Raw genomic sequence first — 18,127 nt, forward strand, 5'->3', positions numbered from 1 at the left:
AGAATATATTTATGGTAGTTGCACTATTCTGAGGTCACATGATCATTATATACAACCTTCCCAGAGGGCTTCTGACAAGCAAAATAAATGGGAAAGCCAAATTTGCTTAATGACTACAATGATTTGCTTAACAACCATGGGGAAAAAAAGATCATAAATACTTAATTGCATTGTTTAGTGATAGAAATTCTGATCCCAATTGTGGTCATAAATCAAGGATTACTACCTGTACAGAGCAAGGGCAGATTCAAACCAACAAGCCTTCTTTTTCAAATTTATCCAGCACTCAAATGTTTATTCAGAATAAGAATTCTCACTCACCCAGCATACATTGGAGGCCACTCTTGGCTCTGCACTCAAGCCTTCAATTAGACATTGCAGCAATGGAGCAAGATAAATATCATTTATGGCTGCCTCAGGTAACAGCTCACAGATCCGACCCACAGTCCAGGCGGTTGTATCTCTGACTACAACGCTGGGGTCCTTCATTAACTCTATAAGAGTAGGCATAGCCTAGGAGAAAAATGGTCCATTGTCAATCTGTGTTAGACTTTTCACGTCTAAAGTAGTTTTCAAAATCCTTGTATTTCCAACTGTTTCCTCTCCTTCAGCTCTTCAGTTAGATCTCAGGCCAGGCAAGTTGTAAAATATATTCTTACCAATTAAGCCCATATGGAAGCATAGACTACTCTAATAGGAGTTACTATTAGATAATAATATTATCTAATAATAATAATAATAATAAACTATTAGATAATAATATTATAGCTGAAATCTCACAGAGATTTCAAGTTCAATGGCTTGCCATGAAATATTCAGTATTCAAATATTGAACAAGCAAACTTGAGCCAATTTAGCAAATCGTATGCACAATAAAACTAGCAGAGTATTTAATGAATCTTAAACAATAAACAATAAACCACCAACAATATTAGCAACTAATGCCCAGGGACTGGGATTAGTTATTAATAACTGAGCAAAATGAAAGCATGTCTATGGCAGAATACAAGTAGGGAGGGAAGATGCTGGACATATTAAACATGAAAGCTTAGAAGAGAGAAAAAAATCATACTATATGTTATGGACATTTATATATTTGTCCAATTTACACAGAGACTTTATGGGCAGGATACAGTTAAAAACATAATATCCTAAAAACCATATGAAATATACCTTAAGAAAAGGAGATAGTAAAAACAAGGATAAAGAAGGTTGAAAGTTAAACAGCAGAGAGGACTACCAATGTGCCAGCCAACCTGAAGTTATTACTTCTATATATACGTATACACTGTGTGCACAATTATTAGGCAAGTGAGTATTTTGACAATATCGTTTTTATGCATATTTTCCACCTCCAAGCTGTATAAACTTGAATACTTAGTGGATATAAGCATATCAGGTGATGTGTATTTATGTAATGAGTGTGTGGCCTAAAGGGATTAATACCCTATATCAAGGTGAGTATAATTATTAGGCAGCTTTTTTTCCTTAGGCAAAATGAGCTAAAAGAGAGATCTAACCGACTCTGAAAAGTCAAAAATTGTAAAGTCTTTCAGAAGGATGCAGCATTCTTGAAATTGCTAAGATCACAGAACCATCAAACTTTTTGTTGCAAATAGTCAACAGGGTCACAAAAAACATGTTGAGAAAAAAAGATGCACATTAACTGCCAAAGATTATGAGTGGAATCAAACGTGAACTACCAGGAACCCATTATCCCCCAGTGCTGTCATATTCCAGAACTGCAACCTACCTGGAGTGCCCAGAAGTATAAGGTATTTAGTACTCAGAGACATGGCCAAGGTAAGGAAGGCTGAAACCCAACCACCACTGAACAAGACACATACGTTGAATCGGCAAGACTGGACCAAAAATATCCGAAGACAGATTTTTCAAAGCTTTTATGGACATATGAGAGTGACTTGACAGACCAGATGGATGGGCCCATGGCTGGATCAATAATGGGCACAGAGCTCCACTTCAACTCAGATGCCAGCAAAGTGAGATGAGGTACTGAATGGGCTGGTATTAAAGATGAGCTAGTTGGACCTTTTCAGATTGAAGAACTCAAAATCAACTCCCAAACTTACTGCCAGTTTTTAGAAGACACTTTCATCAAGTAGTGGTTCAGAAAAAAGTCTGCATCTTTCAGAAAGACCATGATTTTTATGCAGGACAATGCTCCATCAAAGTACTCCACTGGGTGGCTAGCCAGTAAAGGTATTAAAGATGAGAGAATAATGACATTGCCCCCTTCCTCACCCGACATAAACCCTATTGAGAACTTGTGGACCCTTCTTAAACAGGAGACTTAAGGTGAAAGAAAACAGTATATCTCTCTGAACATTGCCTGGGAGGCAATGTTGCTGCTGCACAAAAATTTGATTATCGACAGATCAAGAAACTGACAAGATTCCATGAATGGAAGGCTTATGAGTGTTATTGAAAAGAAGGGTGGCTATATTGGTCATTTTTTTAAATGAAATGTTTATTTGTATATTTTGAGTTGTTTGTTTATTATTCTCATTTTAACAGATGCAAATAAACGAGATAGGAAATTTTTCATTTAGTTGCATAATATTTCTGCACACTAACAGTTGTCCAATAATTGTGTACTCATAGATATTCTCCTAAGAAAGCCAAATCACTTTTACTTTTTACCTAAATATTCAGTTTGAGGTTTATTAAGATTTGAACTGACCAAGAGCACTGTAGTTGTTCAATAATTAATTTAATCCTCTAAATACAACTTGCCTAATAATTGTGCACAGTGTATGTATACATATATGAAATTACATATATATACACACACACACACACACACACACACACACACACACACACACACACATATATACTTATATACCATAAGGGAGATGAAACACCGGAGAAGACGCCTAGGGAGTGCCTGGAGATCTAGCTGTTCAGAAGCTGATCGGACACTAGTTAGGTCCTTTAGTAGGACCTACCTAGTGGCACTGAGGGAAGCAAGGTGTTTTTACGTCTCCTCCCTCGTTGCGTCGGCAGATAACCGCCCGGCTGCCCTGTTTCGGGTGACCCGCTCCCTTCTTCAACAGGGGATGCGGGATGATCCGTTGCAGGAGTTTAGTGGTTATCTATACGATAAAATCGCTCAGCTTCGGGATGGTTTGGATCAAAGTTGGGTGGATCCAGGTGAGATGTCGGAGACACGTCTTGTTGAGACTGTTTGGGATGAATTTGATCCTGTGGCTCCCGAGGACATAGACAGGTTACTGGGGAGGTTGAATGCCACCACATGTTTACTGGACCCGTGCCCCTCCTGGTTGGTGCTGGCCACACAGGAAGTGACACGAGGCTGGCTCCGGGGGATTATAAATGCTTCATTGTTGAAAGGGGTCATCCCTGCTGTCTTGAAAGAGGCGGTAGTGAGACCCCCTCCTCAAGAAGTCTTCCCTGGACCCGGCTGTTTTAGGTAATTATCGTCCGGTCTCCAACCTTCGCTTTGTGGCGAAGGTTGTAGAGAGTGTGGTGGCATGTCAACTCCCCCGGTACCTGGATGAAACTGTCTATTTAGACCCGTTCCAGTCCGGCTTTCGACCCGGATATAGCATGGAGACATCTTTGATCGCGTTGGTTGATGATCTCTGGAGGGCCAGGGATAGGGGTTATTCCTCTGCCCTGGTCCTATTAGACCTCTCAGCGGCTTTTGATACCATCAACCATGGTATCCTGCTGCACCGATTGGAGGGATTGGGAGTGGGAGGCACCGTTTATCGGTGGTTCTCCTCCTATCTCTCCGATCGGTCGCAGACGGTGTTGGCAGGGGGACAGAGGTCGGCCCTGAGGCACCTCACTTGTGGGGTGCCATAGGGGTCGATTCTCTCGCCCCTCCTGTTCAACATCTATATAAAGCCGCTGGGTGAGATCATCAGTGGCTTTGGGATGAGGTACCATCTGTACGTGGATGACACTCAGCTGTACTTTTCCACCCCGGGCCACCCCAACGAAGCTATCGAAGTGCTGACCCGGTGTCTGGAAGCCGTACGGGTCTGGATGGGGAGAAACAGGCTCAAGCTCAATCCCTCCAAGACGGAGTGGCTGTGGATGCACCCACAGCTGACTGTTGGGAGCGAGTTATTGGCCCCAATGGAAAGGGTGCGCAACTTGGGCGTTCTCCTGGATGGACGGCTGTCTATTGAAGATCATTTGACAGCCGTCTCCAGGAGAGCTTTTTACCAGGTCCGCCTGGTCCGCCAGTTGCGCCCCTTCCTAGACCGGGATGCCGTATGCACGGTCACTCATGCGCTCGTGACATCCGCTTGGATTACTGCAACGCTCTCTACATGGGGCTCCCCTTGAAGGGCATCCGGAGGCTGCAGTTGGTTCAGAATGCAGCTGCGCGGGTGATAGATTAGTTACACCTATCCTGCGCAGACTGCACTGGCTACCTGTGGTCTTTCGGGTGCGCTTCAAGGTTTTGGTTACTATCTTTAAAGCGCTCCATGGCATAGGGCCGGGTTACTTACGGGACTGCCTACTGCCACCGATTGCCTCCCACCAACCCGTACGCTCTCACAGAGAGGGACTCCTTAGGGTGCCGTCCGCCAGGCAGTGCCAACTGGCGACACAGAGGAAGGGCTTTCTCTGTGGGGGCTCACACCCTTTGGAACGAGCTTCCCCCAGGGCTGCGTCAACTTCCCGACCTCCGAACCTTCCGCCGCGAGCTTAAGACACATCTATTTATTTGCGCAGGGCTAGCCTAGGGTTTTTAGTTTTAAATTTAGTTTTAATGGGGTTTTATACTATTTTAGTGATATTTTAATTTCGGCCTAATTAATAAGTTTTTTAATTGTTGTTTTTATTTGTATTATTCTTGTTTTTATTTGGCTGTACACCGCCCTGAGTCCTTCGGGAGATAGGGCGGTATAAAAATTCGAATAAATAAATAAAATAAATAAATATATTATATACTTTCTACTATTGACCTCACCCCATTCCTAAGAGGATCATAAGGGGCATGCATAAGTGCACAAACGTGCCTATCATTCCTGTCCTATTGTTTTTCTTTTCTTCTTCCTATATATATGCTTATACCTCCTTATATTTACTCATATATGTGTTTATATACTATATAATCTTTTTTGTATGATACCTACATATATTGTTGTGACAAAATAAATAAATAAACAAACAAATAAATATATTACATACTGTAGTGCTTTTTATTTAGCAACTGCAGTTAGGACTTGGTTGTTAAGCGAAGCAGTTATTAAGAGAAACTGAAAGTCTTCAGCTTTCCTTTGCTTTATAGAAAATGCAAGGATTGGTTGGTTTTTCATTACTGTGAATGGATCTAAATGAGGCAATGCAATTAGACAAATTTAAGCTAAATGCTTAAAGTATATTTTTAAAGTTTTTAGAGTATGTTTTTTAAAGGGAAAAAGAGTGGAACTGAAATCAGAAATACAAATGTACATCAGAGTACGATAAAGAAGTTAGAAATTAAATATTTATCTGAAATGTTTTAGTTCTTTTTTTTTAAGTGCAAACTTTAAAAAACAAAATGGTGGAAACTCTGACACTCTTCAAAAAGATCTCTAAAAACCTTACTGCTTATTGATAAAAACCAAGTTATTTTCTTTTTTATGGTTAATTTGTCAGCATCGATGTACTGAGTGCTAATTATATAACTTTTGCAATTTCTTTGTCCACTTACAGATACCAAGTCTTTGCATTTTTTTAAATGTTCTCACTTGATTTAAACAAAATTAAAAAAGAAATCTTTTTCACAAATCTCAGGACACAAACTGGATCACAACTGGAAATGGCTGTTTTCATATCTTTGATTCAATGCAAGGCAATATAGTATTTTAAAGGCAATCACTAATCCCTTGAAATAGGCACAAAATCAACTGAAAGCAACTATAAAGTAAGTCTGATGTGCCAATCTCTTTCAGTTTAAATTATAGGATCTAGGGCAGGGGTCTGCAACCTTAAACACTCAAAAGAGCCATTTGAACCCGTTTCCCACAGAAAAAAACACCGGGAGCCCAACCTGGGTGGACGTGGCCAACTCTACCTCACTCACCCCACCCAGTCATGACTACCCAGCCACACTTACCAAGGTGGTCATTAGGACAGAGGAGCTGTTGTTAAAAAACACCAGGAACCACAAAAACCTTTTTTTTTTCTCCTCCCCTCTCTGTATCTCTGTCTCTCTCCCCTTCTCTCTGTAGCTCTCTTTTCCCCCCTCTCTGTATCTCTGTCTCTCTCCCCTTCTCTCTGTAGCTCTCTTTTCCCCCCTCCCTCTCTCTATATCTTGGATATCCAAGGCCAGGTGAGTAGTGACTGGGAGGGGAGGACAAGGGGCAGGGCCAGCCATTAATAGGACAGGGAGCTGCACAAGAGGGCCCAAAGAGCCGCAGCTCTGGAGCCGTGGGTTGCTGACACCCGATCTAGGGGAAAGGTGTATAGGCTGTTTTTAATTACTGTAGTATATATTACAAAAGTACAGGAAAAATATAGATCATCTATACTGCACCGAAATTGCTTTGCACTATTTCTGAATCTTTTGCTTTGTCTGCTAGAAAGGTGTCCCTCCATTGGCAGTTCTCAGAATGAAACAAGACCAATACAATACTAATACAGAATATGTAAGAATTATATAAGTAAGTTGTTCTGTATTTATTTTTATAAAGTGTATCAGAATCTGATATGATTTGCCAATATTTCAGCTAATAAAAATATGCTCTTCAAATATGGTGCTTTGCAAGAAATGGGATAGACTATCTCCCCATCACTTACTCCTCAAACCACTGCAGAAAGCAGAAACCCAATCACTTCTCCGATTATAAGCAATTAAAGCAGAATGTGATTATAATAGTTGTCTTTTCTTGTCATGGTGTCCTTTTCTGGGAGGAAAATGGAATGGCGCCTTTCTGAGAGGCTCCTGTAACTTTGTAGTACCAGAGCAATATATTATGCTGCAAGGTTTTCAGGCCTTTTGTACCAAACAATGGTTGCACCAACAGTATTATGATTGTGGCACATACTCATTTGATCAAAATAATGACAACAAATCAAATGTATAGTACATTTAAGATAATTCATTTTGACTTTAGAGTCAATTCAACATGTCAAGCACATACCTGTCCTTGCTATTTTCCTCATGAACCTACTATTCTCACAATATTATGAAGTATTTTTTAGTCAAAGAGACACATAATTAATATATTTACAAACCAGTTATCTAGTTTGCAAGCCTTCATTTTGAAAGAAATGGATTCATATGTTTAGCACAAGCCTCTCTCACCTGAATGACAAGAGGTTTTAGCTGGTTTGGTTCTGGACCTTCTAAAATGCATCCAAATGCCATGACAGCAGCATCTCGGTATCGCCAGTCAATATTTTTTATGTGTTCTTTAATGAAGGGCAAAACATGAGGTACAATGTCATCCTCACAACAGGTTGCCAGAAGCATCAAGCAGACCCCAGCTGCTTTACAAGGGTTCCAGTCATCATCATCATCATTCTCATCCTAAGTGGAGAAAAATGGGAAGAAATGGTATTCAGGATTATATTTTAAATATCTAAAATCATTTTATAATAAATCTGATTAGATTTCAGGTAGAAACACTGATTTTTGCAAAATATTTGACAATCTCATAACAATTCAATAGTTCCCAATTTGGGAAATTAGGAAAAATTTGTCTGATTTTGAACACCATCCCAACATTTGCCAAAAACTCAGTAATAAGATAGTGATCTTAATGACAGGTAGATAACTGAATGATTCCTTTAAAAGCAAAGTGATAAGAGTGATACTATGGAGATGAATATAATTTGGCGCAAGGTTAACTGAATTGTATTTTTAGTATCAACAGCTAGGCTTCAGTGTAGCCATGATGGCCATAGTACTATCAAATTGGTATAGGTTGTCAAAATAATTCTTTTTTTAAATTATAGAGACTGATAAAAAAATAATTTAAAAGAGAAGCAAGAAGGGCAATAGGAAATACCTTTTAGCTCTGTTCAGGTCAGAGTATTTCTGCAAGCATCTATCTCCAACTGAACAATGGGCAGTATGCAATAATTTTGGAATACTATATGGCTATGAGTTAAGAGATTGCATTCATTCATAAATCAGAAGTGCATAATTCTTATTATGATGTATCACCAATTTATTAATGAAAGCAATCTACAGGATTACCACAAGTATTTCATAATCTTTGTGTATAATAGTTATAGATTAAACCAAAAACTATCTGAAATTAGAACACACAGGTTTCTTTCTGCAGACCAGGACACTTTAGGCTTCTTCTTAATTTTTTCACAATAATTATTATGCCAGTCCTCCCCAACTGATGTCTGCCAAGATTTTAACTACCTATCTGTAAAACCAGATCAAACAATAAAATATACTAGGAGATGAATTTCAATATAGCTTGCAGGATACCAAGCTGATGAAAACTATAGGCCCTGAAACTACAGATAGTACTTTGGTTAATGACCGTTTAGTGACCAAAGTTACAACAACACTGAAAAAGTAATTTTACAACTAAGTCAATCTCCTATGACTGTTGCAGTTTTCCTGGAATCACGTGATTGAAATTCAGGTGCTTCATAGCTGGCAAGTATTTATAACTTTGCAGTATCTCGCAGTCATGTGGTTAACATATGCAGTCTTCACAACCAGCTTCCAACAGGCAGCGTCAATGAAGAAGCAATCACATGTCTTAACAACAACAATAGAAGGGAGGCTGTACATCTGTTGTTATGGTGTGTGTATATACATGTGTGAATGTTTATGTGTGTGTGCACGCGCGCATGTGTGTGTGTGTGTGTGTATGTATATATGCATACACACACATTTGTGTGTATATGTATGTAGGTATATTATATATACTTGATGATGCATCACTAAGCAACATAATTGCTGATCCCAAGGATGACCTGTACATTGGAGAATGGTGCCAACATATATATTACTTACCTGTTTTGTCAATGTTTGTGTCAGAATTGGGACTAGATACTGGAGAGCACCCTTGGCATAGAATTTACTAGTATGCTCTGGAGGCCGTCCTTGTTCTGCTGCCTGCAAAAAAATAATAATACAAATGTCTTAATTTCAATTAAACATGTATTTGAGCCCCTTCCCTATCTGAACTGAGATATGTACGCTTTTCTTTGAAAATCTCTTGAAAGTAACATGATACTGAAAGGTTTGCTAACATATATTTATGCAAATGACCATGGGAAGAAGAATCTCAACAGTTACAATTTTTGGTAGCAGTATCTGGAGGATCAAGTCTCCATCCTTTCCTTTTGTTTTTTTAAGCATGTTTCAGTTTTAATCAGACTTGCAATCAGATGATTGGAATCTAATTTGTTAGATTTACAGATTTACGTAATTTGTTAGATAAATAGATTTGAAGGAGGAGTCTGGTTTGAAAACTACAGGCTTGTTCGAGAAAGCTTAAAGGCACATGAATTCTAAAGACTTGGAGACAACAGAATCAAGGCATGATGGACTGGACTTTTTAAAGAAACTTCTGAATGCTCTTCATGAGTAGTCCCATGTAGAGTGCATTGCAATAATCAAATGAGAGGTAAAGAGGACATAAGTGACTATTAGCAAAGCCCCGTACAAAAATGGGCGCAACTGACGCACATCTCTGAGATATGCAAAGGCCCTCCTAGACATAGCTGTAACCTGCTCTTCAAACCCAAGTCCAAGGGGGATCCCAAATTATGCACTGAATCTCTAGAACAAAGCTTCCCTATCCATACCAAAGATGGAAGAAACTTTTCCCAGTCAAACAAAATATCCAAAGCCACTCCGTCTTGCTTGGATTGAATTGGAACCCATTGCAACCCACTCAAGCCGCTACAGACTCAATTTTACATTTGGGAATGATAATGATATGGTAGATTTATTTAGGAGTTATAGCAATGCATTAAAGAATAGAATTAAATATGGTCAATAGGCTTGAATTATGAATATTTTACATGAAAACGTAGTTGAAAGTCTAAGTTTAAATGTAACAAGCCAGGTATATGATGGAAATAACGCATGCTCAAGAACAAATGGAACACTTTGCAATGGTTCAAACTGAATAATAAGAGAATAAGACAACAATGTATGTTGTCTTCTTAGTTGTTCAACACATTCATGTAAAAGAAATACTGGCACCAATATTAAAAAAGGTATGTGGTTGAAGAATATCAGCATGTACGTTTATGAACAGGCAATGCTATTCTTGTTTGAAACCTAAATTATTTTTACTAAACCCTATATGAAGTACAGGTTTGAAAAGTAATCTATCAAATATCATGACTGTGTTTTATTTTTAAAAAAAAATCAAGTAAACTGCAGCAAGTAGCCAAAAATTAACATAATTTTGAATTAATAGAACATTTACTGAAAACAGGAAATTGACTGAAATTTTTTATGATTTGCAAATGCTGATACAAAGCTCCAGGGTTAGGAAATGTTTGTCAAAAAACATGAATGTAGCAACTGGGGCACATCTCTAAGATGTGAACCAATCATGAATAATGAAAGTTGAATGCAGCAGAAATAGGGTGTTATTATAATGCTTATATGTGTGAAAATCTATCTATAATCTTTCAAATATACATTGCAATGCAAAAAAAATTCTCAGCGTTAGCAATCTTGGGTCTCAACATTTACAGATGTATGCATCACTTTAATCAGCGTGGTGCATGATGTTTCATCATAGACCAAAGATTGTTATAAAACAGAATTGTCATAATAAGTAGAGTCAGAAAATGTAATATTTGCAATTCTTTAACTTACTTCTGAAGCTTCTATAGCCAAGTCCATTTCTTCATCACAGACATTTGACCAGAACTCTATACCTTGCAGAGCCACTTCATCAATATCACTTTTCATGGCTTCAATTGTGATCTTTAGAAAACCAAAAGCAGTGTTAAACCAATATTTTCTGCTCCACCAAGGAATTTACAGTAATTTAAAGCACATAAATTAAAAAAAAGGTAAAGCTTTCATCTGCCAGTCGTGTCTGACTCTAGGGGATGATGCTCATCTCACACTCACAGCCAAAGAGATACTGTTTCCGTGGTCATGTGGCTGGCATGACTATATGCCAAAGGTTCACAGAACAGTTACTTTTCCATTGAAGTGAGACCTATTTATCTACTTGCATTTACATGCTTTTCAACTGCTAGGCTGACAGGAGCTGCAGCAAGTAGTAGAAGTTCACTTGAAAATTATGTGATACTTGGTCTAAAACATAAATATTTAATCTCAAATCCCACTTGTGAATACTCACAGCAAAAAGTGCAGGGCCCATATATGTTTCCATGTATTGATAATAAAGGGACATAATCTTCACCAAGTTCTGTAAGGCAGCTACGCGCACCTAAATATAAAAACAAAGGAATAACAGTAAGAAGAAAACACCAATGACTCATCTACCACATGAATGAAAAAAACTAGTATTCAAATTACTTTAACCAAATATTTTGGAGTTTATTCCTAATTTTAAAATTAAACGGATAATGAAAAATGGGAAAAGAAATACAAAGCGCTGAACTCCGAAAATTAATCTTCCTATACTATTTCTGACATTATAGCAACCGAAGACCTATCTACTATTACCTATAAAATGCAACTGTTTCTTTCTTAAGATATTTTTTCTTTTACTAAACTAAACTTTCACTCATCCCTTAACATGTCATCCCTTTTATTTGACTAAAGACCACCTCAAAACCCTAGCCATCTATGTAATGTTGTAATGCACAAAATTACTTGTTTGTCACTGATTATAACCAGATACTAAAAAAAAAATATTTACTTTCATACTGTGTCACTCCCAACCATCTTTGTCTGAGGTTAATCTTTTTTGGGATAGATATCTATCATTGGTTTTGTTTTTATATAACTCCAGGAATCACTGAATGTATTGATAACATTGTATAAAATATTTGGTGAAGAATCAGTTTAAAACCTTTGTCATCCTTTTTTTTTTTTTTTTTTTTTTTTGAACAGCCTTATACTTTTCGTACGTTGAAACTGCTGGAAGAGTTTCAGGCTTACCCTTGTATCAGGACACTGTGTCGCTTCACAGACTACTTGCATGATAAAGTGCCTTTCAGACTGGAATTTTAGAATAGAAAGAAAAATACAGAATTAGGTTTGAAGTTACAAAGTATAATTCAAATTAAAATAAAGGTAAACAAAATATACAATAGTTTATGCTAGAATCCTCTGGTACTCAATGATTTGATTTGGATTATGTGTTATCAAGTTTTTTTCAACTCCTAATAATCATATAAAACTTCTCAATGATTCAAATTCAACATTTTATTTTACCAAACAAATGCAATGTAAAAAACCTTTTCAAATATTTTATTGAGGAATACATGGTTGCAATATGGCAGCATCTTCCATATAATACTTAAAAATCATCTCAACCACATACCTTTTCTGAAAGAGTAAAATTCTTGAGTCTACTAGAAAGTTTTAAAGTTTCAGTTTGAAATAAAATTATTTTAAAGCTATAGTTTACTACAGATATCACATAACGAAAATACAGTACAGTTTCAATATAAAATTGTTTGGATAAAATAAATGCAAAGTTTAGACAGTCAAGGTATTTTATTTCATCTTTCATTCATTTGAACATTTGTTTTCATTCATATTTTAGGTCCCTAATGGTAAAACAAAAACTAAATCCAAAAGGAAGACACTAACTGAAATTCCCTGCAACTCAAAACAATGTGCTTATCACCATGTCTTTCTAAACTTGTAAATTGTGGTAAATATCACTTCATAAACTTTCAGAAACAAGCACACAATGCCTCTCACTGTAAGATCAGAGCCATTTTTATACTGGTTCTTGTTCATTTGGTAGATTCATAGCATGATTTTAAAAAAATATCTTACTAGAAGCAAACCTAGAGAAAGGCTATAAGGTCTCATAAAACGTTCTGTCTCTAGCTGGAACAATATAATTATGTGAAAAAGTAGTCATCCCTTTTTTTATTTTTCTGGTGTTTTGCATATCTTTATCAGTGAACCGTGTAACCATATCATTATGTGGGTTTTACATGGAGTTTGAGTGAAGTTGGAGCCTGATCACTTATTTCATCAACAAATTCATCCAATATATAATGTGTCAGTATAAAAAAAGTAAAGCCAAACACTTGGCATTAAACACTTCCCATTAATAGTGGTCATATTGCTGTACAGACTAGACTAGGCTAGACTTGAATTTTAGGAATTTGCTAGCAAGAGACCTGCAACCCATTCTTCCATGGCAAATTGCTTCAATTTATTAACACTTAAAAAGTTTTCTAGCACAAACTTGTTTTATGCTCTGCCACATTTCTAGGATGATCCTGACACGGCTACAGGTAGTCCTTGACTTATGACTGGAATTATGGTCATAAGTCATTCCAATAAGGAAGAGGGTCATCACATGACTGACTCAATTTTATGACCTTTTTTGTGATGGTTGATAAGCGAATCACCATGGTTATTAAGTAAACCAGAAATACTGATTTCCAACAAAAGACATCATAACTCATTTATTATTATTTATTTATTTAATCGTATTTATATACCGCCCTATCTCCCAAGGGACTCAGGGCGGTTTACAGGCATTAAAAACAAATAAATACAATATAGATACAATATAAAACATTTAAAAAACTTATTCTAACGCCCGTCAAATTAAAAATTAAAATATAAAAGTAAAACCCAGTTTAAAACCCAAAATTTAAAAACTAGCTCAGTCCTGCACAATTAAATAGGTATGTTTTAAGCCCGCGGCGGAAGATCCGTAGGTCCGAGAGCTGACGAAGTCCGGGGGGTAGATCGTTCCAGAGGGTGGGAGCCCCCACAGAGAAGGCCCTTGCCCTGGGCGTCGCCAGACGACATTGCCTCGCTGACGGCACCCTGAGGAGACCCTCTCTGTGAGAGCGCACGGGACGGTGGGAGGTATTCGGTCGCAGTAGGCGGTCCCGTAAGTAACCCGGCCCAATGCCATGGAGCGCTTTAAAGGTGGTCACCAAAACCTTGAAGCGCACCCGGAAGGCCACAGGAAGCCAGTGCAGTCTGCGCAGGATGGGTGTTATATGGGAGCCACGAGGGGCTCCATCTATCACCCGCGCAGCCGCATTCTGGACTAACTGTAGTCTCCGGATGCCCTTCAAGGGGAGCCCCATGTAGAGAGCATTGCAGTAATCCAGGCGGGACGTCACGAGTGCGTAAGTGACCGTGCACAGGGTCATATAACTCAGTTATATGACCGCAGGACACTGCAGTTGTAAATACAGGCCAGTTACTAAAAGTCCAAAATGTGATCACATGACTGTAGGGTAGATGAGGGGTGTTGTATCTTCGGCTCCCGAGCCTGGCCTCCTGGCAGAGAGTGACTCAGAGAGTGAGAGGGAAGAGCCAACATGGCTTCCCTCTGCAGGACCTTCCTCTCTGGCTCCGCTCCAGGTTCCAGAGGCAGGCCAGGTGGAGGAGATGACGAGGCCTCTTTCTCCTGCACCTTCCCCCTCCCAGGCAACGCCACAAGACTCAGCTGCTGACAATCAGTCCTGGTTAAATCCCAGACATCACAGAAATGAGAGGCAGGAACAACAAAAGAAGGGTGGGGCAGGCCTAGAGAGTGCTGATTCACGGAGCCACACCCCACAGGGTATAAAAGCAGGAGGAGCTTCTTGTGACGGACAAAAACTGGCTCTTGGAAACTTTGGCTGCAATATTTCAAAACCAAGACTTTGGACTCTTTAGACTCTTTATAGATTTGCTTGTAAATGTTCAGGATCATTATTTTGCTGCATCATCTATGTGTAACTTGGGTTTTAGCTGATGGATAGTCTGATATTCTTCTATAGAATTCATATTTTTTAATCTTCCCCCAAATGTAAAGAGCTCCATTTGTGGCTTATGTATTTATAGAACATTCCTTCAAGCGCTTGCTAGCAAATTTAATATAGGCATCAATAATTTCTTTCAAAAACAAAGCTTTCATCTTACTAGATTACCATTAATTTTATTTTTATTCTATATTGGTAGTCATCAAAACCTGCTTTTATTCAAACTAAGTGATCTGAAGATCCCAAAATTCTGTTTTGAGCTCCTTTATGACTTGCTGCTCGTGGCAATTCTGACTAAATGGCTACTTTGGGAAGATTCACTAGTGTCCCAAGTATTCTTAATTTCAAGATGAAGACTTCTGATGGCAGAATAAATCTCCAGAGTTTCAGAAATTATATTATAACACTCTCCACATTAAACAGATTCAATGACTTTTTTTTACTGAAGCCAATATACTTTGAATGCCTGTATCTTTATGTTTTTGATGGAAGAAAAAAAAATCAGGGGAAAGCAGAAAGAAACAAAGAGGAGATGTTGGGGTTGTTATCCCTACTTCTAATACTATTTAGTCATCAATAGAACAAAAGATGTAAAATACTGATGATGTTGAAGCTACATCTCCCAAATAAGCAAATGGTATCTAAATGTGGGATCTTTAATGTACTCTGACCTTGATTGTTTTCTTGCAGATGTTTCATTACCAAACCAGATAACGTCATCAGTGATTTATATACCAGTTGCTTGCCCTCAATGTAATATCTTGGTCTTGGTAATTCCTTTATTGGACTGTAGTTTAGTATTAGCTTGCTTGTCTGAGTTGGTGGTTCCTTGATTGTGATATTGGTGGCACATGTTTATTTTAAGTGCCAGTCGATGATCAATTTGTCTTAGTTCCAGGTATCCAGAAATTCTCTAGAGCTTTTGGACTTGGCTTGATCTAGGATTATCAGTTTCCTTGTTGAAAATGTGGTTACATCTATTCATGTGTTCTGAAATTAAGAATTTTTCATCACATTTTCTCATTGTTGGTTGGTATTCATGGATGTACACTGCTAGTTTTTTTGCCTGTTTGTCCTACATAATGGCTCTTATAGTCCTTACCATCTGTGATTAATGATTCCTGTTTTTTCTTTTGGAGCTGTTGGGTATTTTGATTTACTTAGGATATCTTGGATGGCTATAATTTGTTTGTGTGTTATGGTAATGCCATGTGGTTGTAATAGGCTGCTGGTGGTTTCTGAGATGTTTTTGATGGAAGAAAAAAAAATCAGGGGAAAGCAGAAAGAAACAAAGAGGAGATGTTGGGGTTGTTATCCCTACTTCTAATACTATTTAGTCATCAATAGAACAAAAGATGTAAAATACTGATGATGTTGAAGCTACATCTCCCAAATAAGCAAATGGTATCTAAATGTGGGATCTTTAATGTACTCTGACCTTGATTGTTTTCTTGCAGATGTTTCATTACCAAACCAGATAACGTCATCAGTGATTTATATACCAGTTGCTTGCCCTCAATGTAATATCTTGGTCTTGGTAATTCCTTTATTGGACTGTAGTTTAGTATTAGCTTGCTTGTCTGAGTTGGTGGTTCCTTGATTGTGATATTGGTGGCACATGTTTATTTTAAGTGCCAGTCGATGATCAATTTGTCTTAGTTCCAGGTATCCAGAAATTCTCTAGAGCTTTTGGACTTGGCTTGATCTAGGATTATCAGTTTCCTTGTTGAAAATGTGGTTACATCTATTCATGTGTTCTGAAATTAAGAATTTTTCATCACATTTTCTCATTGTTGGTTGGTATTCATGGATGTACACTGCTAGTTTTTTTGCCTGTTTGTCCTACATAATGGCTCTTATAGTCCTTACCATCTGTGATTAATGATTCCTGTTTTTTCTTTTGGAGCTGTTGGGTATTTTGATTTACTTAGGATATCTTGGATGGCTATAATTTGTTTGTGTGTTATGGTAATGCCATGTGGTTGTAATAGGCTGCTGGTGGTTTCTGAGATGTTTTTGATGTATGGAAGTGTTATCCTTTTCCCAGCTTGTGTTGTTTGAGTGGTCAGGCACTTCCTGACAAAGTTAGGTCTAAATGATTCTCAGGCAATCTGTATTTCACTAATTGGTCATTCCTTTTCTTCCCCTTAATAACCTCTAGTCAGTGGCAGTTGGGGTGAGTCTTTGGCTTAATTTATTTATTTATATTACTACCTTATCTTGCTGAGTTGTTCTTATGTACAGGCGGTCTAATTAAAATAAAACTTTGTAACTCTGTTTCTTAAACTTTGCCTAACATATTAAAGGTATGTTACAATGCTACTTAACTGTTAAATGTCAAATTATTCACTGTGCAATTACATGTATTAGGAAGAAGCCTCTAACCAATAACCAAAGCAGTATTTTTGCAATTATGCTATTTATGGCAGCCTTGAAATAAAGCCATTGCTTCAGTTTTGTTTATAAAAAGTATCCTTAATTTTTATCCTATGTTGAATAATAAAGGAGCAAAAAAACTTAACAGATATAAAGTTCTGTTCCTTACAGCAGGAAATGGAGCATATCAGTGAATAGAAATGTACACAAAGTTATGTTAAATTGTTCTCTATTTTGGTAAAACAAAATCTGAAGAAATTCTAGCTTGTTTTTATGGGGTGAGTAGAATAAGGCTGATAAGCATTGCTTTCAGTGTTCCCCCTTCCTCTACTGTTGATCTGCTTGTCCCAGCTTCCCAGCACTTTCAGTACCTTGCCGTATTCCTATATCTATGCTTATCCTTCAGGGCAGCATATTCCACCTTTCCCCATTTCCTCATTGTTCCATGACTTGCCCAACCCCATCATTTCAGCCTGAAACAATCACATTGCCACACTTGGGAAAAAATCTGAAGCGTCCTAAGAGGCGAGGGAGCACAAATGGCTCGAAGCTAGACAAAATGAGTTCATTTTGTATGCAATTCTAATTAATCCTTATACAATTAAAAACTGCTGCAAAGGGAAAAAAAACTTTCAGGCCTAAACTGTCAGGGATACTTTACAAAATCACAAAATAACATTAAATGTTATTATCAATTGAAACATTTACTAAAATGGAACATTAAATAACATTTAGTATGTGTAACTTTAAAATGATTTTACAGCACAAGATTAAACCCTTGTTGCCAAAAAAAGTATCCATTGTTAGACAAACTCTATAAATATCATTAATGTTTCATAGGCTTCAGCACAATCAGTATGAGACTTATGGCAGCTTACAGTTTGGTATCTTC

General features: G+C 37.7%; 1 protein-coding gene across 4 annotated transcripts in view; it reads right to left on the reverse strand.

The window, feature by feature from the left end:
* KPNB1 (karyopherin subunit beta 1) overlaps positions 1 to 18,127 on the reverse strand; it is a 94,557-nt gene that overhangs the window by 58,140 nt on the left and 18,290 nt on the right. For all 4 annotated transcript variants that reach the window (XR_009155057.1, XR_009155056.1, XM_058182856.1 and 1 more), the window contains exons 6-11: positions 12,065 to 12,124; positions 11,298 to 11,387; positions 10,802 to 10,912; positions 8,975 to 9,076; positions 7,295 to 7,519; positions 322 to 513 (exon numbers count right to left, since the gene is read on the reverse strand). Coding sequence is in view for 2 of the 4 variants with exons in the window: in XM_058182856.1 (XP_058038839.1) it covers positions 322 to 513; positions 7,295 to 7,519; positions 8,975 to 9,076; positions 10,802 to 10,912; positions 11,298 to 11,387; positions 12,065 to 12,124 (780 nt within the window). In the remaining 2 variants the exon portion in view is untranslated. The remainder of the gene's footprint in view (positions 1 to 321; positions 514 to 7,294; positions 7,520 to 8,974; positions 9,077 to 10,801; positions 10,913 to 11,297; positions 11,388 to 12,064; positions 12,125 to 18,127) is intronic.

The sequence above is a fragment of the Ahaetulla prasina genome, chromosome 4 (assembly GCF_028640845.1).
Source record: "Ahaetulla prasina isolate Xishuangbanna chromosome 4, ASM2864084v1, whole genome shotgun sequence".
Lineage (NCBI taxonomy): Eukaryota > Metazoa > Chordata > Lepidosauria > Squamata > Colubridae > Ahaetulla > Ahaetulla prasina.